This window comes from Ranitomeya variabilis, chromosome 6 (genome assembly GCF_051348905.1).
Source record: "Ranitomeya variabilis isolate aRanVar5 chromosome 6, aRanVar5.hap1, whole genome shotgun sequence".
In the NCBI taxonomy this organism is placed as follows: Eukaryota; Metazoa; Chordata; class Amphibia; order Anura; family Dendrobatidae; genus Ranitomeya; species Ranitomeya variabilis.
Window position 1 is genome coordinate 449,013,846 of NC_135237.1, and position 26,073 is coordinate 449,039,918.

The 26,073-nt window shown below is 41.4% G+C and overlaps 1 protein-coding gene across 4 annotated transcripts in view; it reads left to right on the forward strand.

The window, feature by feature from the left end:
• Positions 1-22,797, forward strand: part of SNTG1 (syntrophin gamma 1) — a 1,080,379-nt gene extending 1,057,582 nt beyond the window's left edge. For 3 of the 4 annotated variants that reach the window (XM_077270477.1, XM_077270479.1, XM_077270478.1), the window contains 3 exons: positions 136-228; positions 19,312-19,422; positions 21,823-22,268. In XM_077270477.1, the coding sequence (XP_077126592.1) occupies positions 136-228; positions 19,312-19,422; positions 21,823-21,993 (375 nt within the window). In that variant the 3' untranslated portion in view covers positions 21,994-22,268. Of the gene's footprint in view, positions 1-135; positions 229-19,311; positions 19,423-21,822 lie in introns of all 4 variants that reach the window. The other variant, XM_077270476.1, reaches the window with a different exon arrangement.
• The last annotated feature ends 3,276 nt before the right edge of the window (positions 22,798-26,073 follow it).

Consider the following 26,073-nt stretch of genomic DNA (forward strand, 5'->3'; position numbering starts at 1 on the left):
TACAAAAATGTAGTACATTCTGTTCAATTAAATATTACAATCATATTTTATTATTATATTTTATATAATTTATTTAGCATTTAAACATCTTTTAACTTTATTGTTAATGAATAATTGTGCTTTATTCCCTTTCAGTGTAAAACTTATGCCTGTGTAATTGAAAGTCATTTAATGGGCCTCACTATCGACTTTGGTATGGGATTTATCTGCTTTGATGCGGCCACAAAGGTAACCCAATTTTATTATTTGGAGGAAAATTATATATCTAGTAATATATAGCAATGATCATGCTAATAATAATACCAAAAATGAGAAAAAAAGAAATGTTTTTTTTTCATTCCTGCAATTATGATGTTGAACTTCTTGGTTTAAAACATGAGATATATGTGAATAGAGTTGTAACAGCTCAATAATGAGTTGGCTTACTGACCTCTGCCAGACTGAATAATACATTGCTAGGGAGGATTCAGTGCCTTGAATTTTTATTATAGCTTTAGCGAATACCAGACACTGGACAATGTTATGAAGTATGTTAAAGTATAGCTTTTGCAGCTACTGTAATCACAAACTGCTTTTGTTTCTTGAAATAAACAAAAATATAATTTCAATTTTAATGCTATGAACAATACCAATGTTTTATTTGTATTAGTTTTCCTTAACCCATTAACAACTAGTGCCGCACATGTGCTGTACTAATACAGAGAGGGTGTATGGAGCAGGGTCAGGAGCAGAGATCGAGAACGCCCTTGTCAGGACTCAAATCTGGCAAATCCTGTGCACCAGGCAGAAGCTCTTCCACTTGAGCTATCCAGTAATGATGAGTGAATTTGGTTGGAAAATGATCGTCAAACATAAATGCGGCACGGATATGACACTTTTGGATTCGCAATCAGAAACACGAGCAAAAATGTATAAAATCGGGAAAAATTGGTAATATTCGGTAAAAGTGTGGGAAAATTTTGGCATTGCGTCAAAAGTATTTTCAGCACTTTTGCAACAATAAAGGTGGTGTATCATGAGCATTTTGCATGTGTTTGATGAGGTTTGTAGACTTTTTTCTCTTAACTTTGGCTAGCCGCAATTTGCACACAATCAGGGCGCAGGAAACATCCAGAGTGTCCTGACACCACGGCTTGTGTCATTGGCTGCTGAAATCACATGTCCCTCTCCATATAAAAAGCGGACATCTTGTTTTAGCACAACTTTGACACTATAACAGCGCAGAGAGGCTGCTCCTGATGCTGGAACTGGTAGCAGCAAGATTTTAGCTAGTTAGCTAGGTGGCTGTATATCAGTCAGACAGTGTAGCTAGCTCGTTTCCAGTGTGGCTGTTAAATTTACCTTCCAGCATTTTTTTGGCCATTACTGAGGTCCACAGAAAAAGCCAGCAGGGCATATGTCCTACAAGTGTATTGTGCACTGCTTCTGTAGTGCGCCATGCACGAGTATAGCATTTTAAATAATATTTTGTCACCAGTTAACTGTGAAACAGCTTGCTGTATCCCACCTTGTCATTTAGTGCTGTAGTGATATGTGCTGTGGTGACTGTCTGCAGACCTAATACACATAAAAAATATATAATTTTTTTATTACAAAGATTAGACAGCCTGCCATATCACACTTTATCATTTTGTTGGGTTGAAATTAAGCTGTCTGCAGATCTCACACACATAACCAAAAATTTTTTTCTGTTGCTAAATGTGATACAGTAGGGGACATGACTTTGAAACAGTTTGTAGCATCTAGTGTGTTATAGAGGCCTGATCCAGAGGCCACAAAAATTCTTCTGTTCCTAACATCATACAGTAGGGGACCTGACTTTCAAATAGTTTGTAACATCTAGTGTGGTATAGAGGCCAGATCAAGAGGCCACAAAAAATTCTTGTGTACCTAACGTCGTACAGTAGGGGACCTGACTTTAAAATAGAATGTAGCATCTAGTGTTTTATAGAAGCCTGATCCAGAGGCCACAAAAATTCTTCTGTTCCTAGTGTCATATGGAGCACCCCGCCAGAGCACTGGGGTACTCGGCACCGATTCCGGTCTTAAAGGGGATGTCACGTGGCTGCAACCCGGTCCATGGCCCTGGGTGTCTAATTAAAGGGGGAATGGTCTTTAAAGGGGAATTGTGAATAAGTCTGTCGTAACGCCACCTGTGGTTTTCGGTCAATAGTGGGACCGACGCTGCTTTAAAGGGGTCCTCTGAGGGATGTTGTTGCAGCAAAGATGTAACGCTTTCCACAGGTGAAGCGGATGGTGAGGTGGCTCGGCTGCCTCAGACACAATGGGAGAATCCCTTTTCCAGTAGAGGTCCGTGAGCCTTTCCAACTAGCGCCGTTCTATGTGAGATACCTGCTCACTGAAGCTTACTGGCAAAGACCTCTTTTCCCCTGTCCTGGGAAAGGTACCTGCATGACGGGCAGCTTGAGCCTTCTTACAGAGACTCTATCATGCCCCGGGCTACTCAGGTGCTGCTGCACCTCAGGTGTGGTGTGGGTCATTCACTTAAAGTTTTGAGGCCTCCGGTTTTGTCAAGCATCCTACAGTTCCACTATAGCCTCGGGCTCCCAGTACTCGGTACTGCACTTTGGCTCTGAGGGTGCCCGGTCACAGTTCCCCTCTGAGCCCTGTTCCTCTCCTCTACTCCTTTCCTCTTAAGCTCCTCCACATTCAACCCTTCGGGTCTTTCTCCTTCCAGAGGCTGCAGCTCCCACGTGACTGCTGGGCCTCTCTGTCTGCTATTTCAGACTTCCTTCTCCTTCTCTGTCTCTCCTAGAATAGCTTAACTCCTCCTCTAGACCAGGACATATATCAATATTTGAGAGAAGCTCCCCTGAATCCGGGTCCTAAGCTCCCCCTCCTGGTCTGGATTTGGAATATGTTGCATGTTAGTGCCTTCGATGATAAAGGGAATTCCATTGCCTCTGAGCATGATATCACCCTCCCCAAAAGAATGGTAACATACACTGCAGCAACCGGTTTCCAGGGGTGTTGCACTCCCCCCCATTAACACCAGTACTCCAGGACTGGGAAAAGAAAAACATTAGCATTACAGGTTAAAGACAATTTTTGGAAATGCATTTCAACAGGTTAAAACTTAAGCATCCCTTTATGGGAGGTACGGTTCTTGAACGTTGCATAACATAACATTAACATAACTTTCTATTACTATGGCGCACAGGTGAAAGTGCAGGGCTTTTTCTGCTGTGTCTCCTCCACTTTTCCGCCAGCACTTTCTGGGGGTGGATCCATCCTGGTGACCGACATCTTTTGTTGGTATTACAGTCTCTGTAGGGGGGTGAATCCAGATTTCGCTCTGAGCTCCCCCTCCTGATCTGGATTTGGAATATGTTGCATGTGAGTGCCTTACCTGATAAAGGGAATTCAATTGCCTCTGAGCATGATATCACCCTCCCTGAAAGGAAGGTAACATCACTGCAACAACCGGTTACCTGGGGTGTTGCACATACAGTAGGAGACCTGACTTTAAAATAGTTTGTAGCATCTAGTGTGTTATAGAGGCCTGATCCAGAGGTCACAAAAATTATTGTGCTCCTAACATCATACAATAGGGGACCTGACTTTAAAATAGAATGTAGCATCTAGTGTTTTAAGAAGCCTGATCCAGAGGCCACAAAAATTATTCTGTTCCTAGTGTCATTCAGTAGGGGACCTGCCTTTAAAATAGTTTGAAGCATCTGGTGTGTTATAGAGGAATGATCCAGAGGCCACAAATAATTCTTCTGTTCCTAGTGTCATACAGTACAAGCCCTGACTTTAAAATAGTTTGTAGCATCTAGTGTGTTATAGAGGCCTGATCCAGAGGCCACAAATAATTCTTCTGTTCCTAGTGTCATACAGTACAAGCCCTGACTTTAAAATAGTTTGCAGCATCTAGTGTGTTATAGAGGCCTGATCAAGAGGTCACAAAAAATGATTGTGCTCCTAACATCCTACAATGGGGGACCTGACTTTAAAATAGTTTGTAGCATCTAGTGTGTTATAGAGGCCTGATCCAGAGGTCATCCTTTGTAGTCTGAAAAAAGGCCTTCGTCTTCCTCCTTCTCTGCATCGTCTGATGAGCTACTAATTTGCATACCTCTGGGTTCACCCCAAGTGGGATCTTAAACCTCATTGTCATGTTCTCACACTCCTCACTCTGAAAGTCACCCTCATTCTTGGCCTGCCCTAACACCACTGTACAGCGTGCATGCCCCTCTGGTATCTGAGTCTCATAAGGATCACCTCCTCCCCTGGAGGGTCTGAATTCTGCTCAGAAACTACTGGGGCTTTTCACAAATTTAGAATATCATAAAAAAGTTAATTTATTTCAGTTATTCAATAAAAAAAATTTGAAACGAATATATTATATAGAGTCATTACAAACAGAGTGATCTATGGGTGCTTCTCACAAATTTAGAATACCATCAAAAAGTTAATTTATTTCATTTCTTTAATACAAAAAGTGAAACTCACATACTGTATTATCTAGAGTCATTACAAACTGAATGATCTATTTAAAGTGTTTATTTCTGCTAATGTTGATGATTATGGCTTACAGCCAATGAAAACCCCAAACTCATTATCTCGGTAAATAAGAATAATTAGCAAAAAACACCTGCAAAGGCTTAGAAAGGTCCCTTTGCCTTTTTCAGTAGTCTCCAAAATCATGGGGAAGACTGCTGACTTGACAGATGTCCAGAATGCAGTCATGGACACACTCTCTAAGGATGGTTAGCTGCAAAAGGCCATTGCTAAAGAGGTTGGTTGTTCACAGAGTGCTGCATCCAAGCATATTAATGGAAAGTTGAGTGGAAAGAAAAAGTGTGGTAGAAAAAGGTGCACAAGCAACCGGGATGACCGCTGCCTTGAAAGGAATGTTAAGAAGAGGCCATTCAAAAATTTTAGGGAAATTCAGAAGGATTGGACTGCTGCTGGAGTCATTGCTTCAAGAGCCACCACACACAGACATACCAAGGACATGAGCTACAAGTGTCACATTCCGTGTGTCAAGCCACTAATGACCAATAGACAACGCCAGACACATCTTACCAGGGCCAAGGAGATAAAGAACTGGATTGTTGCTCAGTAGTCCAAGGTGTTGTTTTCAGATTAAAGTCAATTTTGCATTTCATTTGGAAATCAAGGTTTCAGATTCTGGAGGAAGAGTGGAGAGGCACACATTCCAAGCGGCTTTAGGTCCAGTGTGAAATGTCCACAATCAGTGATGGTTTTGTGAGCCATGATATCTGCTGGTGTAGGTCCACTGTGTTTTATCAAGACCAAAGTTAGCGCAACCATCTACCGGGAAATTTTAGAGCACTTCATGCTTCCCTCAGCCGACAAGCTTTTTTGAGATGGAAATTTCATTCTCCAGCAAGACTTGGCACCTATCCACACTGCCAAAAGTACCAATAAAACAACAGTATTGCTGTGCTTGACTGGCCAGCAAACTCGCCTGACCTTATCCCCATAGAGAATCTATGGGGTTTTGTCAAGAGGAAGATGAGAGACACCAGACTTAACAATGCAGATAAGCTGAAGGCTGCTATCAAAGCAACCTGGGCATCCATAACACCTCAACAGTGTCACAGGCTGATCGCCTCCATGTCACGCCGCATTGATGCAGCAATTGATGCAAAAGAAGCCCTGACCAAGTATTGAGTGCATTTACTGAACATATATTTCAGTAGGCCAACATTTTGGATTTTAAAATCATTTTTCATGCCGGTGTTATAAAATATTCTAATTTAATAAAATAAATTTCATTGGCTATATTCAGCAACATTTATCCTACTATATAATTGTCTAAGGGTACTTCCGTCTGTTTGTCTGTTTATCTGTCGCAGAAATCCCGCGTCGCTGATTGGCCGCAGCCAGCTGGCCACGACCAATCAGCGACAGGCTTAGTCCGGCCGGGAATTGGCTCCTCCCTACTCTCCTCAAGTCAGTGCCCCCTACTACTTAAGGGCAACTTACATACATACATATTCTAGAATACCCGATGAGTTAGAATCGGGCCACCATCTAGTTGTCTTATAATCATCAACATAAGCAGAAATAAACACTTGAAATAGATCACTGGGGGTGTGGCTTAGGCACCATCAAGAGAGGAAGCTTCTTCCAGGAGCTCCTGATCTCCAGCCTGGAAATCAACATCCATCGGCCACACTGCTGCTGTAAATCATCTTGTCTTACCATCTAAGCCTCCGTGAGAGTGTGCTGCACCTGGTGAACCACAAGAAAATAGCTTTTACAGACTGTGAAGGGATCTCTGGAGCCTGAGCCTTGAGGCCTGGTGAGTGTAACAGGCCTGTGCTTCCCCTGTGGAGGAGGGCCTGTAATTTGCTCTCTGCACCTCTCGCTTCCCAAACATCTAACAGCAGAAACACCAGGACATTTATCATCTTCCAGAGGTTTCCTTAATCCTTCACTGAGTTGTACCCTCAAGTACACTGTCCTGGGCTTGTCCCACACCTAACCTGGTCATGATGGACCTAAAATGAGGTGACGAGCTTTGGCACCACCAGACATAACGCGGCTCATACCGGCTTTCACTGACTCTCCTGACCGTTGAGGCGCTTACCGCTAGCACCGCAGCACGACTGGGCACATGATGACCCGAGGCAGATCTCATAAGAAGGCCTCTCCTCCTCGCCTGCCAGACTTCTTTCCGCGGTCTCAAACCGCACATGCCGCAGGGAAAATGGCGGCGGCTTCTCCCTCCAGATCATCACACTCCTCCAGCGGCTCCCAGGATTCAGAAAGAGGTGAGACCTCAGCGGGAGCACAATATAGCAGCTCTGCACCTATGAACAGGGGGATATGAAAGAATTCCTCACATCTATATGTGCCTCATTAAAAGAGGATATGCAGGACATGTTGAAGGAGATAAGAGGAGATATTAACTCCTTAGGGGCCCGCACGGATCATTTGGAAAACAAAATGTCCGAATATGTCTTTGTAATTAACACTCTGGTGGATGAAAACCAAGCTATAAAAGGCAAGTTAGCAGGGGCGTTTGATAAATTGCATGACATAGAGGAAAGATCCAGGAGGAACAATATTCATGTGAGAGGAATCCCTGAGAATGTTGCAGATAAAGATTTAGCTGCTTTCCTCCAGAATTTTATGCAGGCTGTCCTGCCCTCACTTTCCTTGAGAGATCTACTGGCGGACAGGGTACATAGAACACCCAAGCCCAAGCATCTAGATACATCTCTTCCTAGAGGCATCCTTGCACGGATTCATTTGTACACTACTAAAGAGACATTCCTGCAGCAGATAAGGAGCCCCCCTGACCTACCCCCTGAATTCCAGGATCTCCAGGTCTTCCCGGATTTGTCAGCTGCTACCCTGGCTAAAAGGAGAGAATACGCCCATGTCTGTAAAGCATTGAAGGACATCCACATACGTTACCGATGGGGGTTTAATCCTGTGCATTCGATTATCACTTATGAAGCTCGCATGGTCGCCTGCTCCTCGCCTAAACAGGCAGAGGAGAGGCTTACGGCCTGGGAAATACCCTTTGCTCCCAGACCTGCGGATACAGGAAGGAAAATAGCCTCAGACTGGTCTACGGATTGACAGTGCCACACGGATGGTGTCTGGATTGCTGAGCTCTCCTACTGCACCCCTCAGTTGGCCTTTGGATTGTGAACCTCTCACTTCTACCCCTCCATGCACATTCTGTTCTGCAGACTGTCTGGACTGTTCCGGACATTCCTACGAGGATTCCTCGTATATTCAAGACCACACTCGCCACAACTAAACAAACCTACTTCTCATCTCTCATATCCTCCCTGTCTCACAACCCTAAACAGTTATTCAACACCTTCAATTCTCTCCTCCGTCCCCCAGCACCTCCTCCGTCCCCACTTATCTCCGCTGAAGACTTTGCCTCATTCTTCAAGCAGAAGATTGATAACATCAGAGACAGTTTTGGTCAACAAGCCCCAGAGCCCTTCCTCCCATCTTCCCTACCCTCCACCTCCAAAACCAACTTCTCCACCATTACAGAAGATCAACTCGCCACTCTACTCTGAAGATCACATCTCACCACCTGTGCACTTGACCCGCTCCCATCCCACCTCATACCAAACCTCACCACAATCTTCATCCCAACCCTAACCCATCTATTCAACCTATCACTAACAACTGGTGTTTTCCCCTCAAGCTTTAAACATGCCTCCATCACACCTATCCTCAAAAAGCCCTCTCTTGACCCATCCTCTGTATCTAGCTATCGCCCTATATCACTTCTCCCCTATGCCTCAAAACTACTGGAACAACATGTCTACCTTGAACTGTCCTCCCATCTCTCTTCTTGCTCCCTCTTTGACCGCTTACAATCTGGCTTCCGGTCACACCATTCCACTGAAACTGCCCTAACTAAGGTCACCAATGACCACTTAACCGCCAAGAGCAAGCAACACTACTCCGTTCTCCTCCTCCTCGACCTGTCGGCTGCCTTTGACACAGTGGACCATTCCCTATTATTACAGACCCTCTCATCCCTTGGCATCACAGACTTGGCCCTATCCTGGATCTCCTCATACCTAACAGACCGGACATTCAGCGTCTCCCACTCACACACCACCTCCTCACCTCGCCCCCTATCTGTCGGAGTCCCACAAGGTTCAGTCCTTGGGCTCCTGCTCTTCTCCATTTACACCTTTGGCCTGGGACAGCTCATAGAATCTCATGGCTTTCAGTATCACCTCTATGCTGATGACACACAGATCTACATCTCTGGACCAGATATCACCTCCCTACTAACCAGAATCCCTCAATGTCTGTCCACTATTTCATCCTTCTTCTCCGCTAGATTTCTCAAACTTAACATGGACAAAACAGAATTCATCATCTTTCCCCCATCTCACACGACCCCCCCAACGAACCTATCCATTACAGTAAATGGCTGCCCACTCTCCCCAGTCCCACAAGCTCGCTGCCTCGGGGTAATCCTTGACGCTGATCTCTCCTTCAAACCACATATCCAAGCCCTTTCCACTTCCTGCCGACTTCAACTCAAAAATATTTCACAAGTCCGTTCATTCCTCAACCAAGAATCTGCAAAAACCCTAGTCCATGCCCTCATCATCTCTCGCCTCGACTACTGCAACCTCCTGCTCTGTGGCCTCCCCTCGAACACTCTCGCACCCCTCCGATCTATTCTAAACTCTGCTGCCCGAATAATCCACCTGTCCCCCCGCTATTCTCCGGCCTCTCCCCTCTGTCAATCCCTTCACTGGCTCCCCATTGCCCAGAGACTCCAGTACAAAACCCTAACGATGACATACAAAGCCATCCACAACCTGTCTCCTCCATACATCTGTGACCTCGTCTCCCGGTACTTACCTACACGCAACCTCCGATCCTCACAAGATCTCCTTCTCTACTCCCCTCTTATCTCCTCTTCCCACAATCGTATACAAGATTTCTCTCGCGTATCACCCCTACTCTGGAACCCTCTACCACAACACATCAGACTCTCGCCTACCATCGAAACCTTCAAAAAGAACCTGAAGACCCACCTCTTCCGACAAGCCTACAACCTGCAGTAACCACCGATCAACCAACCGCTGCACGATCAGCTCTATCCTCACCTACTGTATTCTCACCCATCCCTTGTAGATTGTGAGCCTTCGCGGGCAGGGTCCTCACTCCTCCTGTACCAGTTATGACTTGTATTGTTTAAGATTATTGTACTTGTTTTTATTATGTATACCCCTCCTCACTTGTAAAGCGCCATGGAATAAATGGCGCTATAACAATAAATAATAATAATAATAATATTGACCTATGTTTTGGGGGGGGGGTTGTTTGTTTTTTTTTCCCTTGTCTTTACTTGTTTTTATTTTTTTTTTTGTTCTTTTTACTCTGGCATACATTTAGAGTCTCCTTCTGATGCGACTACATACTTGCCCTTCCCCTTTCTTCCCTCCAGGTTTTTTCTCTCCAAATCCCCGGGCATTCTCTGTCTATATTGATTTTTGATTGTTATTATGGAACTGGCAGTAATTTGTATATAAGTTTCGGTACACCGCCAGTGGGGTCACTGGGTAACACCAGCAGTATAGACTTTAGTATAATGGCACCATGAGTTTACAGATTCTTTCTTTGAATGTCAGGGGTTTAAACTCCCCTGAGAAGAGAACTATGATGTGGAGGGAGGTGAAGCGGTCGAGGGCAGATATTATCTGCTTGCAGGAGACCCATTTGTTGGTCGAGGATAATTTTAGGCTCCATCATCCCCTCTTCCCACACATTCTATTTGCTAATGGCCCAACCAAAAAGGCTGGTGTGTGCATCATGGTGAAAAATACAATCGCTTTTAAATTGATCGGGCAAAATAATGACCCCACGGGTAGGTGCTTAACTATCACGTGCCTATTGAATGGTGAGTTACACACGTTGACAAATCTTTATGCTCCCAATGAGGGACAACATAAATTCCTGAGAACAACCCTTCATTAAGTCTCTGCGAATGTGAAGGGCAGCAATATAGTATGTGGTGACTTTAATCTCCCCATGCATGTGGACCTTGATTGCCCTTCTGGTAGCAGATGACCTAGAGGGGACTTGACTCTCCTCACAGGCGAATTTCACCTACATGATTATTGGAGATATTCGCATGCATCTATGAGGGATTATACCTTTTACTCTTCCAGGCATTCCACATACTCCCGTATTGATTATTTTCTAACAGACAGTGCAACCTTGTCCAGATGTAGATCCGCAACTATAGGCTTAATAACGTGGTCTGATCATGCTCCCATCACTCTAACTCTCACTTTAGCACACCAAGCTAACCCAGCCTTTAGGTGGCGATTAAACGACGCATTGCTGCTGAATGGGGAGGTGTTAGATAGAGTCTCTTCGGACTTGGAACATTACTTTCAGATAAACGATAATGGAGAGGTTTCTGATGAGTCCTTATGGTTGGCACATAAAGTAGTGATTAGAGGTGTGCTTCTCCAACAAGCTTCCTACCTGAAAAAGAAGAGGGAGAGTGGAAGAGAGGTATTACTTTCCCACCTGCAATATTTAGACAATATCAACAAGTCTGCTCCCACGCCTTCTATCTCCAAGGAGATCTATCAGATTAGGTTTAAATTGAGAGAAAATCTCCTGGCCAGATATGCACATAACATGAAGAAATTCAAGACTAATCTATATGCCGCAGGTGATAGGGCAGGTGCACTCCTGGCACGCAGAGTACGTAAGAGGGAAGCTAAATCAAGAGTGGACCATATCTTAGATAAAAATAGGAAGGCCCTCAGGAACCCTCAGGATCTAGTCCAAGCTTTTGCAGAATATTATACCGGCTTGTATAATTTAAAAGATGACCCTTCTACTCCCCAACTGGATCACCAATCTATTTATAAATATTTAGACTCTATAAAATTACCCCGTATTACATCTGAGCAGCTAAACTACCTTAATTCTCCCTTCACAGATGCAGAAATTAACTCGACGATTAAACAAATTAAATCTCATAAGACCCCAGGCCCAGATGGGCTGACGAATGACTATTATAAATCCTTTTAACTGTTGCTGACTCCATATTTGCAGAGATTATTCTCGGTGTGGAGAGACTCAGGTACTGTGATGGCTCCTGGTTTGGAAGCTACCATATCTACCATACCCAAGCCTGGGAAACCCCTCACACACCCTGGTGACTTTAGACCCATTGCTCTGCTCAATTCGGATGTCAAAATATTCACTAAAATTATAGCGTCCAGACTAAAGCTTATTATCCCAACTTTAATTTCACCGGACCAAGTGGATTTTGTGGCCGGACGTGGGACGAAAGATGGGGTGCGGCGCATGCTGAATCTGATTAAAATAGCCGAGCTGTCTGGCCTACCCAGTGCATTCCTGTTGCTTGATGCTGAGAAGGCTTTTGACAGGGTGCACTGGGGGTATCTTCGGGCAGTATTGGAAAGGTTTGGATTGTCGGGCCCAATATTCTCAGCAATCTGTGCTATGTACTCGACTCCTTGTTCCAGGGTCTTGACGTCCAGTTTTTTATCTGGTCCGTTTCCGATCATGAATGGCACTCATCAGGGTTGCCCACTCTCTCCTATTATTTTCGCACTGTGCATGGAGCCACTTGCTGAACGCATAAGAACCTGTATTAATATCACCGGCATCAGGGTTGGACAGATGGAGCACAGAATTGGCTTGTATGCTGATGATGTTATTCTATCCTATGTCAACTTGGAGACATCCTTGACAGCTATTACCATGGAACTCGGGGAATTTAGTAATGTGTCATACTACAAGTTGAATCCCACTAAGTTCTTGTTGTTTCCGGTGGCGGTTCCATGCGCGGCCAAGTCAAAAATGGAGGCTGAGTTTCCATTTAAATGGATGACAGAGGGTATCCCGTACTTGGGAGTTATATTGACGGGCTCTGAACAGATTGTCGAGAAGAATTTCTCTAAATTGATCACACAGGTTAGGGCACAACTTGACCATTTTCACATAGTTATGACATCCTGGATTGCCAGGATTAATGTTTTCAAAATGATGATCCTGCCTAAAATACTGTATCTCCTTAGGTGTATCCCATTAAAAATCCCCAAACGTTTGATTTTGAAATTACAAACTATGACATACGATTATATTTGGTCACACAAAAAATCTAGAATCTCTAGGACCTTGATGTACTATCCGTACAAACGGGGAGGGCTGGGAATGCCGAACCTCATGCTGTACCATAGAGCGGCCATACTAACTGGACTTAGAGACTGGTGGCAGGAGGACAAAGACCATTCATGGCTCCAAATAGAAAACTACTATGCCAAAACTAGATCTACCCGCATGATTCTTGAGGCTGAATCTATTGCAATCACTGATTATTCCCCTACCTTACCAACCATGAAAATCGCGCTCCACTATTGGAGGACACTGGTCCCTTCCTTGATTAAATTATCTCATGACTCCCTATCCTTAAAAGCCCTTGAGACTTTCCCACATCCCATTTATTAATCTCCAGCCTTGGGTTGATGCTGGAATTGTAACATTACAGCAGATATTGGGTGCCACTGGTCTTATCCCCTTTGACCGCTTGGCATCCAACTTCCCAAGTATCCGGAGATATTTCTATCAATATTTGCAGATACGTCATCTACTTTATAATTCCCAAAACTCGCCTTTCTTCAACTCCCATTTAAATAACAGGGTTAATGGTTATTTCTTGTTGCCTGACTCTGGCCCGAAGGGAATTTCAATATTATATAAAGCCTTAAATGACCCAGCAGAAGATGTTAAACTGCCATATATGATCAAGTGGGAACAGGATCTGGACTTCCTATCTGACCCAATAGATTGGGAGGAGGGACTGGGTGAAGTATTACGGGTATCTGCCTGCATCAATCAACTTGAACAACTGAAAAAAGTACACCTTAGATGGTATCAATATCCGATTCAGGTGGCTCACTATGACCCTGCTGGGTCGGACAAGTGCTGGAGGGGGTGCGGTCACAGGGGAACTCTGGAACATACCTGGTGGTCGTGTCCAATTCTTCAACCCTGGTGGAGAGATATGGACCTTTTAATGGCACAGGTCTTGGGGATCCAGCTGACTCTGTCACCTTGGCAGGCCATTCTTCACATCGGCCTGGAGGACATTCCACACATACTTCGAGGTACACTATCACATATTCTAATAGCTGCCAGGTTATTAGTCGCCTCAAGATGGAAAGACACTAATTCTCCCAATATTAGTGAATTAATTAATAGACTTAATGTCCACTGCCAATATGAACTCGCCTTGGCTCACTCCATGACTGCCAAAACCAAAAGACAAAATATTTGGCACCCTTGGTTACATAGTGGTCATTCCTCTATTGACCCGCACCACCTAGTTTGACCGTTTACTTGAGTGGGAATAAGTAAGCATAATTGATATGTCTGTTTTTGTGTTTGTAATATTCTTATTCTGCCACAGTTTGCCAGGACTCCTTGTCTATAACTGAACTGCTAGATAATGTCTTGTGAATGCCTATACTCCTTTCCTCCCCCCCATTCCCCCTACCGTACCTACCCATCCCCCCTCCCCCCCCCCGCTTCTCTCTCCTACTTCCCACTTCTTACTTTCTGATTGGTTTTGCTTTTCTACTTACTTATTTCTGGTAATTTTTAGTTGCCCTCTGTTACTGTTATTACTGTTTGACTGCACTGTATTGTTTTGGAAATCTTCAATAAACACTAATTGATAAAAAAAAAAAAAAAGAAACAGATCACTCTGTTTGTATTGAAGAACTGAAATAAATTATCTTTTTGATGATATACTAATTTTGTGAGAAGCACCTGTAGTTCGTCTAGACCTGGATCAGTGCAGATGGTTTTCTCTTCTGGATTCTGCAAATCTTTGAAGCAGAACTCTAATGCCCATGGAATAGAATGTGTGAACAGCTCTGCAGAATGGCCCATCTGTGGTTTACCACAATCTGTTGAGCATTTGGAAATTGTGACATGGGGAGAAACAAAGGTGATTGGGGTGCCACCTCTGAGGATTGTACTGTGTGTGATGTTAAGATGGTGGAAGAAGAGGATAGGCCAATTGATGAATCACTTGCCATCCCCCGGAGCACATGCTCTTTCTAAGTGTCATATATTATTATTATTATTATTATTATTATTATTATTTATTGTTATAGCGCCATTTATTCCATGGCGCTTTACATGTGAGGAGGGGTATACATAATAAAAACAAGTACAATAATCTTAAACAATACAAGTCATAACTGGTACAGGAGGAGAGAGGACCCAGCCCGCGAAGGCTCACAATCTACAAGGGATGGGTGAGGATACAGTAGGTGAGGATAGAGCTGGTCATACAGCGGTTTGGTTGATCGATGGTTACTGCAGGTTGTAGGCTTGTCGGAAGAGGTGGGTCTTCAGGTTCTTTTTGAAGATTTCGATGGTAGGCGAGAGTCTGATGTGTTGTGGTAGAGGGTTCCAGAGTAGGGGTGATACGCGAGAATATATAAGGCATACTGCTGTGCGGCTGCCAAAGAATGGGAGTGGAGTAGCCTGTCCAGTAACAGATGTTGTCAGTGGTCTTTGGATAGGACAAGACAGTGTTTGTTCAGTTGAGCTTTCATTAACTTAAACATCTAACCCAAGTACATTTCGAACATAAAGCCTATTCCCCCTTCCACCACGACCTTGCTTTTTTTCCCCCTCATGTTGTATGCATCCTTCCCCTTTTATAACCTGCTGTTTCACAACATTAGGCAACACAGGCCCACACCTGTCAGTCACCTGTCACTAAATGAACAATCACTGTTTATTTTCTTAGATAATGTGCCTGAACAACAGTGTTATACCTAATAGTTTTATCACAAACGATTTGGATTGCACACCTTGCTCATTTTAAATTAGGTATATAATATACAGTGGGTACGGAAAGTATTCAGACCCCCTTAAATTTTTCACTGTTTGTTTCATTGCAGCCATTTGGTAAATTCAAAAAGTTAATTTTTTCACATTAATGTACACTCTGCACCTCATATTGGCTGAAAAAAGCACCCTTTTGAGCTAGTACAGCCATGAGTCTTCTTGGGAATGATACAACAAGTTTTTCACACCTGGATTTGGAGGATCCTCTGCCATTCTTCCTTGCAGATCCTCTCCAGTTCCATCAGGTTGGATGGTGAACTTTGGTGGACAGACATTTTCTGGTCTCTCCAGAGATGCTCAATTGGGTTTAGGTCAGGGCTCTGGTTGGTCCAGTCAAGAATGGCCACAAAATTGATCTGAAGCCACTGCTTTGTTATTTTACCTGTGTGCTTAGGGTCATTTTCTTGTTGGAAGGTGAACCTTCGGCCAAGTCTGAGGTCCAGAGCACTCTGGAAGAGATATTCATCCAGAATATCTCTGTACTTGGCCGCATTCATGTTTCCTTCAATGACAACCAGTTGTCCTGTCCCTGCAGTTGAAAAACATCCCCATAGCATGATGCTGCCACCACTATGTTTCACTGTTGGGATTGTAGTGGGATGAGCAGTGCCTGGTTTTCTCCACACATACCGCTTAGAATTATAACCAAAAAGGTCTATCTTTGTCTCATCAGACCAGAGAATCTTATTACTTATAGTTTGGGAGTTCTTCATGTGTTTTTTAGCAAACTTTATGTGGGCTTTCATATGTCTTGCACTGAGGAGAGGCTTCCGTCGGGCCATTCTGCATAAAGGCCTGACTGATGGAGATCTGCAGTGATAATTGACTTTGTGGAACTTTCTCCATCTTCCTACTACATCTTCCTACTTTACCTCTCTCACCAAGGCTCTTCTCCCATGATTGCTCAGTTTGGCTGGACGGCCAGGTCTGGAAGACATTTGGTGATCCCAAACTTCTTCCATTTAAGGATTATGGATGCCACTGTGCTCTTAGGAACCTTGAGTACTGCAGAAATTCTTTTGCAACCTTGGCCACAGTTCTGTCCCTGAGCTCCTTGGCCAGTGCCTTTGACCTCATGATTCTCATTTGGTCTGACATGCACTGTGAGCTGTGAGGTTCTATACAGACAGGTGTGTGCCTTTCCAAATCAAGTCCTATCAGTTTTAATTAAACACAGAACCATCTCAAGGAGGATCACAAGGAAATGGATAGCATGTGACTTAAATATGAGTGTCTGAGCAAGGGGTCTGAATACTTATGACCATTTGATATTTCAGTTTTTCTTTTTATATAATTATGCAAAAATTTCTACATTTCTGTTTTTTTCAGTCAAGATGGGGTGCAGAGTATACATTAATGAGAAAAAAAATGCACTTTTTTTAATTTACCAAATTGTTGCAATGAAACGAGTGAAAAATTTAAAGGGGTCTAAAGGGGTCTGAATACCCACTGTATGCCTGCAAACTTTCCACTATTAATAGGAAAAAGAAAATATGTAGCCCTCTAAAGGACGTTTGTTTTTAGGTTCCAGCAGCAGTATACCTATAGAAGGACTGTAAGGAACTAAACCTTGCCTATATACCTTTAACCCCAACTTTCCTTCCTATACCAGCTATCCCTACACTAAATGCAGGTAACCTTTTTTATTTACTACAGAAAGAGCAGTATGTATGTAGGCTTGAAAAGTACTTTTGTTTTAATGATGTAGCAGTGGTACACAAGTACTGCAATAGCAACTAAGCACTGCCTATATGCCTGCTCTAATCTAAGTTCTTATAAAGTTAACTAAGAACCCCGTGTTCAGTTTTGTAAATCTTTGCTTAGTCATAATAGATCAATGTATACATTTTTTTATGTGCTGTCCATGTCTTTTCTTCTTCAGTTATAGCACTGGCAGAAAGAAAAACACCAGCACATAACAATATACTGTATTTATAACATCACATATTTCATAGTGTAAATTCAGTAATTACAGTGCTTACCAAGACTTACTTGAATGTAAAATAAAATAATATTTTAAATAAAAATTGTTTTAAATCATTTTGCTTTATGTAAACATTAAGTATTGTTTAGGACTGCAAACTAATTAGTTTGCTGGGTAGTGTAGTAAATTACAAATACAAAAATACTTTCTTGGCTACAAATGGATATTTCGTATCTGAGCAAGTCATCTTTAAAATTTAATGTACACAAAGTTGCAAAGTATCAATCCTTTTCTGCTCAATGACATTAGACAGGAGCTAAGGGGAGAGTAATGTGGAGAATTGGTGCTCTTGCTGGGAATCATCCTGCCCTTGGTGAATATGCAGCCTCATCTACATACGGATTCAACACGTTTTTTTTTTTAGTGATGGTGTATCTATTTGTTGTGAGGAAAGTATCTTTAATCTTGTCATTTACTACTTTTTCCAGGACAGATTTCCTTTATGGTATCTTTTATACTGAATTTTGAAATAAACTATATTTTTTGTACAGCATGTTTCCATCTATACACATATAAGAAGTAAAGTGTGCACAAACAATCCTGAGAAGGAAGGAGTTTCTAGAATGTAAACTACTGCACTATAACATTGTTATCAAATAAAAGTAAAAATCATTTTGTAGAAGAGATTTTTTTTAAGGACAAGTGAATGGTCACTCACCTAAAAAGCATACATAGATACATCTTATGATTGCTGTAATATGACCCAGCCTACTGTGGTGGTACCAGTATTCCATTTTAGGATATTATTAATGAATATCTTTGTTATGGTGTTTTTCTACCTTGCTTCTCCTGGTGGTGCCTTATAGGGTCAGATAGGGAAAGTCAACGTCCAAGTGGGGCTCCATTGCTCAGGTGAAGGATGCCAATGTCTGCAGCAATGCAGGGTCATATTAGACCAATGGCAGGGTGCATCTACTATCTATTACTCCTTATTGCTTTTTAGGTCAGTGACTGTTTTTTGGCCACCATATTCTATTGTTGTTTGTTTAGTATTTGTAATGGGCTGGGTGGTAGAATCACCATGCCAGAGCCCAAGAAAGACTTGGAGGGGCATGACTGGGAGCCTCACCCGATTCTGACCATGGATACGCAGCATACAGCACCAAGATTTGAGGAGAGACAAGGGAGGTGGTCCAGGTGCTACTCCAAGATTGACCTTGAGTAGATTGCTGCTGACCCCCAAGGAACGGGTAGCTGGGGTGGCCCCAGAGAATGTCCAATAGATGCAAGCAGGTGAAGTAAGACAGCTGGTACCACAGATGCCGATAGGACTGGCCGGTGAGAGGATGGTCACTGGCAGGTGTAGGCCGAGTCAGTGGATAGGCAGGCAGATCAGGCAGATGGACATTGCTGATAGTCTGGCTGTCGAGCATGGCTGATAGACAGGCTGGTGAGCAAGACTAATAGACAGGCTGGTATTCAGGAATATGAGCACTGGGACCTGAGAACTGAGAAGGATGCCTAAGAACACACTTATGACATTGCACAGGCACCTTCCACCTGATGGAAGTGCCTTAAATAATAAGTGCTCCCTAGCCATTGACTGGGGACACTTTAGGATGGCATGCGCTGACCCTTTAAGAAGCCAGGACCATGCGCATGCCCTAGGTACTCTGCCCGGGGATCTGCAAGCAGTGCTCAGACTCTGGGTAGCTGCAGGAGACTTGCAATGAAGAAATTCACCGTGAATCAAATATTTGGGAAAATTTGCCGAACCTGGTGAACTTAAATTTCAAAGGGTTCAATCATCTCTAATTATCAGAAAATGTCATTTCAATGTTTAGCTTACTTTTAATAATCATTATGTATATATTCATGTGGGTAGGTACATTTTTCTCTTATGAGATGTAAAAGAGTAGAGTACCACTATTACATGTTCCCTTCTTAAATTCTGATGTTTTCTGTTCAAGGCTATTCTATGGAGGTATAAGTTTTCTCAGCTAAAAGGCTCTTCAGATGATGGAAAAAGTAAAATAAAGTTTTTGTTCCAGAATCAAGACACAAAACAAATTGAAGCAAAGGTAAATAATGTAACTATTCTTCAGTTTTGGGAAAATGGATATCATAAGAAGAGCACTGGAATTTATATGTAAAGGTCAGCTTAAGGCCAGTTTCACACATCCTTGAAACATGGACCATTCTAGCACTGGAAGACCACCCGCAATCATGACCTCAGCTAACTGCTTATAAGCATGCAAGAAGCAGGTAGCTCTTGTCAGGAGACCCAGAAATTAGGATCTACTGTATATTCCAATGCAAAAACAGTCTGTGTTTCTCAGATGTGTGAAGCCGGTCTAAATGTTTTATATTAATTGAACTAATTAATCTAAATTCTCTAAAATGTGGTCGGTGCTCATAGCAAGTGAGCGATTCTGCTACATACAGGCAATCTGATCATCGCCTGCATGTAGCGGAGCCGATCGGATTATGGCAGCCTCTAGTCTCCCATGGAAACTATTAAAGTATGCCAAAAGTAAAAAAATGTTTTTAAAAATATTAAAAAATAACAAAAATAAAAGTTCAAATCACCCCCCTTTCACCCCATACAAAATAAAACAATAAAAAAAGCCATGCATATATTTGGTATTGCTGTGTTCAGAATCGCCCAATCTATCAATATAAAAAAAAGAATTAACCCAATTGCTAAACGGCGTAAGAAGAAAATAAGTAAAAACGCCAGAATTACGTTTGATCACAGTAAATGGAGATGCTACGGGTATCGGAAAATGGCACAATTTGTTTTTTCAACAAAATTTGGATTTTTTTTTCACCACTTAAATAAAAGAGAACATATACATGTTTGGTGTCTATGAACTCGTAATTACCTGGAGAATCATAATAGTGGGTTAGTTTTAGCATTTAGTGAACATGGTAAAAAAAAAACAACTGTGGGATTGCACTTTTTTTCCAATTTCACCGCACTTGGATTTTTTTTTCCATTTTTCAGTACATGATTTGTAAAAACTAATGGTGTAGTTCAAAAGTACAACCTGTCCAGCAAAAAACAAGCCGTCACATGGACATTTTGACCACAAAATAAAAAAGTTATGGCTCTGGTAAGACGGTGAACAAAAAATGAAAATGCAAAACCAAAAACACCTCTGGTTGTTAAGGGGTTAATGTAAGCATCCCTATATATATATCTACTAACTTTGGACTGCTGCAATTTAGGGTATCGGGTAAAGAATTGAAGTGTGGCACTAAGACTAGATTTCAAATTATACAGTCTTATTAGACATCTGATTCCGACTGGCAGGTCGGTTGCAGCATGTCTATGGCTTTGATGACCGTTTTTTGTTTAAGTTTATTTTTGCAAACATAGTACTCTGAAATGAAACCTACCATTTTAAGCATACGTGTTTGACAAAGATCTAGTAATCATGTGAATGTATGCATTTTATAAGGAGCAGCATTTATTTTTCAAAATTGCAATAGAGTGAAATAAGAAAGCAACAAAGAAATAGTCTTCACGCCAAACTGAAACATTGTTTATGATTTGCTATATTGGGACCATGAAAAATATTTTTTTATTTTGGAAAGGAGGCCCATGTAGTAAATGAAAAATAACCATCATGTTTCTCACTTTCCAATATAGAAATTACAGTATTTCAGAAACCAAAAATTCAACTGTTATGGGACTTTTTCAATTGATTTTGTGAGTTGACAAAATGAATAGTGATGAGCGACTATACTCGTTGCTCGGGTTTTCCTGATCAGACTCAGGTGACCTCCGAGTATTTGTTAGCGTTCGGAGATTTAGTTTTCATCACGGCAGCTAAATGATTTACAGCTATTAGCCAGGCTGAGTACATGTGGGGGTTGCCTAGTTGCTAGGTAATCCCCACATGTACTCAGCCTGGCTAATAGCTATAAATCATGCTGCTGAGGTGATGAAAACGTAATCTCCGAGCAGTCATAAATACTTGGAGACCACCCGTGCATGCTCGGGAAAACCCGAGCAACAAGTACACTCGCTCATGACTAAAAATGAACCCTTTTTTAACCATAATCAAGACTATGTTCACATTTTATCTTGATTTATGTTCATAATGGAGGTTATGCCTGATCAGCTATAGCAGTTCTCAAAAGCACTCGGCAGAATCTATTGATTTTCAGTGGTGCTCATCAATGGTTTGTTATGGTTTCTGTGGCTTTAACAGCACAGAAAAGCTCTGCATGTTGTAATATTCTTTCATCAAATGTAATTAACTTGTGAACTGAGGCTACAGGAGTTTCTGAAAGTACTGCTAACAAAACCTAAAATATGAAAAACCATAGACGACATGGCCTGGCTTATGAGTAACTACTATGATTGTGACCAGTGCACAAAAATATTTTTTTCAGTTATACTTTTTTAATGTTATGGAAGGATTTAAGAATTTGGTATTTAATAAAATATTTTTTCCATCTTTAATTTACAGGAACTGGAATTCTCCAATCTGTTTGCAGTTCTGCACTGCATACATTCATTTTTTGCTGCTAAAGTGGCTTGTTTGGACCCTCTTTTTGTTGACACCCAAGGGGCTGCTTCTGCCTCTTCATCGGCCTCCTCCACCACAGCAGGTGTTTGTAAAATGAAGTATTCCACTTGATATGTCTTGATGAAATGCTCTCATTTTTTGGGGACACTCAAACTGTGAAAGAATATTTATTGAACTCGAGAGAACCTTTTGGAACTGGGATCAGAAACAATATATATGGTTACTGATTTATTTTTTTAAGCCGAAAAATGTTATAGCTTCAGATTATTACCTACTGTACAGTCTTCAACATATCACATCAAAGCATTTGCTGAAAAAGAGAAGACATTCTCTGGCATCAAAGACACTTTTTTTATTCCGTGTATTTTAACATTCGTGTTCAACAACAAAATAAAAAATAATAAAAACAAAAAAAAACTATATATAAAAATAATAAAACTTGCCAACATGAAATTAGCACTTATTTTCTATAGCTTCAAAAGGTGCCAAAACTTGAATATTTCCTGATGTTTTCTGAGTTTGTGATTTATGTTGTTAAAAAAATGAAGAAACAATATTCATCTAACTTTAAGGGTAACTGGCTTAAAGACTTATTGGCAAACATTTCCATAGTAAATAAGGCAGAGAAGGCTAAATCTTTGTTCCCTTTGATCTGCTATTCTGACACTGTTCAATTTTATATAATGTTTCACCCTGTATTATTTTGACACTGTAAATTTTGTAATAACTATCATTTTATGCCATATTTTCATAAGGTAAGGACAACTTCAAATTCTGACCACAGTACTATGAGGACATTGCATTATATTACAGCATGTATTCATTTGTCACTGTCTTTTTTCACTCAAACAGTCCTAAAGACATGAAAGCCATACAAACAGTAAATAAATTGTACAGTGTTCAATTGGTTAACACAAAAATGTAACATATGGTCTGTGATTCTCAAATTAAGTACTTATTTACTCGGTAAGCTGCTTACAAAACCCTTCATAATTGAACTGGCAAGGATTAACCAAAGGATGAGTAATACCGATTGATCCACATGTGCTCTTTTGAAATCCTACATTTTGTACAGATTCTGGGTTTATTACTTCTTTGGACTTTATTAATTTTAAAGGGAATCCTGTCAGTAGCAGTTGGGAACAGAAAAGGGACATGACAGGTTTCCCTATAAAATTAATGGCCAAGGAGGAGTATAGTTGGGATAATTACTTTACGTGATCTAGACTCTGTTTCTCTTAATGCATCCCAGAACTGTGTTTGTCATAATTTATATTGTATACAGGCTGTCAATCACACCAAAGGAGGTGTGATCAGGGAATCAGAGGCAGGAGTAGCCCAGGGAAGAGATGCCCTGATGGCCTAGTCCTGCCTAGTTACAATTAGTCCTGACTAGTTAGAATATGTGACACTGCAGAATTAGAAGTTCATTGTCCAAAAATTACAATGTTAGTAATTAGATAAAAAAAACCTGTATCAGATGAAATAAACCTTTACTTATACCATATAATAAAGGTTGGGGTCAGACAAGTTCCCTTTTACATTAAAACCTTATGATATACCTACACTTTTCTTAAAGGGAATCTGTCAGCAGATTTTGCTACCACATTTCCGATGAGCATGCTATAGGGAAGGAGACCCTGAATCCAATGATCTATCACTTAGTTTACTGGGTGAAGCAGTTTTGACACAATCAGAAGTCTTAAATTTAGCAATGTGGCAGAGCTAAGAAAGCTGGACCCGCCCACACCAGGTTCTGTATGTACATTGTCTATAAACAGTGAGCTGCTTATCAGAAGAGGGGCTGAGTCAGTCTACCATGCATAGACTTTTGAAGTCCAAACAATGATTACTAGGTGATTAAACCTTCATTGTAAGTAGGCTGCAGCACACACCCTGACAAGTGACTTGTTGAAATCTGTCTCTTAATCCCTTCGTCATGCTGTCTTCAGATTACATAACAAAAACTTCCTGATTGATAGATTCTCTTTAATAATTTATAAAATTTACATGTACTCTAAGTTAGAAAATTGGAATCAATGACAAATAGTGTTGAGCGATACCTTCCATTCTTGAAAGTATCGGTATCGGATTGTATCGGCCGATATCCGAAAAATATCAGATATCGCCGATACCGATACCCGATACCAATACAAGTCAATGGGACACAAGTATCGGAAGGTATCCTGGATGGTTCCCAGGGTCTGAAGGAGAGGAAACTCTCCTTCAGGCCCTGGGATCCATATTCATGTGTAAAATAAAGAATAAAAATAAAAAATAGGGATATACTCACCCTCTGACGCGCCCTGGTTGTAACCGCTGTACCGGCAGCCTCCGTTCCTAAGAATGAGCGAGTGAAGGACCTTTGATGACATTGTGGCTTGTGATTGGTCATGTGAGCGGTCACATGAGCGGTCACGCGACCAATCACAAGCCGCGACGTCATCGAAGGTCTTTGACTCCCTGCATTCTTAGGAACGGAGGCAGACGCTTGGACCGGTGAGAGCCGGGGCCGCCGGAGTGGTGAGTATATCCATATTTTTAATTTTTATTCTTTATTTTTTACATGAATATGGATCCCAGGGCCTGAAGGAGAGTCTCCTCTCCTTCAGACCCTGGGAACCATACACTGGGAACTTCCGATTCCAATTTCCGATATCACAAAAATATCGGAACTCGGTATCGGAATTCCGATACCGCAAATATCGGCCGATACCCGATACTTGCGGTATCGGAATGCTCAACACTAATGACAAATATTGTAATATACTATAATGAAATGAGTTACTAAATATCAAGAATACAATAAGCACACTTGGTAGACTACAGGATGCTTATCCATTTAATATATTAATTTAATATACACATCTGTTCATCACAACTGTTCATGCATTTCAGACGATAAACTGTAGGAAAGTTTTCTTTCAATGTCTCATTTACATGTAACCTCTGTCACTGGGGAAAGAAAGAAACAGATGTCAGTATGAAAATATTTCAATTGATGATAGAAATCTTAATGTAGAAAATTAAGATATCATTTAATTAAATGGAAGTTTATTCAATATCATCTTTCACTCTCTACAAATATCCTTCCTTCGCAGCTTTAGTGTATAACCATCCAGAAATGACAGTAGTCTAGATGCTTTCTCCTGTGAATTACATTTGGACCTGTCATCTTGTCACTGACAGCAGAACTACCAGAGGAATTGCAAAGAGAATGAGAATTAACAAAATGTGAAAATTTTTATCAAAAATGATTGTGCTATTAAGAGTTACAATTCTACATTTCTTGCTTTCTACTCTTTTAGGGCGAGTTCACACATGGTACATCTATTTAATAATTTTCTACTGGTAAAAATTAGTTCTATCAACCTGAATGGGGTCAGTTCCACATCAATCACATTGATTTCCACAAACCCTATACAGACGGATGGATACATCTGTCATGTGTGAATTCACCTTTAGTACATAGCTATTTAGCAGAATAACAGGCGTCATGACTATCAATCACACTCTATATTACATTTTATACATACATCGGATTAAGCCCACTGCCATAGAAAGAAAGTAACTTGGTAAGGCTTAAAAATACCAGTTTATTAATCTGCTTCTTTTAGTATACATTATTCAATGTGCAGCTTGAGCAGTGCATTAAAACACCATAAAGAGCTTAAGATATGATCATTCTTCTGATTCCCTCCAATATAAGCTTGTCACTGTTTGTTGTTGTCATTTGAAGGATGATTGTCCTGGAATGTTAGGGTAAAGTGTCAACTGGTAAAGATGCAATTTTTCTCTTCAGAGGCACAGTACAAAGCATGAGATTTGATTTGGCTGGGTTAGAGGCTAAGACTGGGATCTAAGGGGTAAGGTTTCCTCCTGTGGAGAGTGACATGCCAGGTCTGGCACACCAGTATGACACAACTAAAATACTTTGCATGCTCCTCTGTGAAATTAAATATGCAAATTGTGTCTTGAGAGAGAAAGAGGTCTGATTCTGTTTTGGCTTTTATCCTAAGTCATATTGCAAGACTCGTTTAAGGGTAGATAATGACTTGTAGGATTGCTACTTCCTCTCAAGATGATAATCTATAAAATGATAGTAGTCTTATGTTCAAAGCTGTAGTAGATGGTGAGATATGAAGTCTGAAAGTCAAAAGTTCAAAACATTGTTACCCTTTTGCTCCTCAC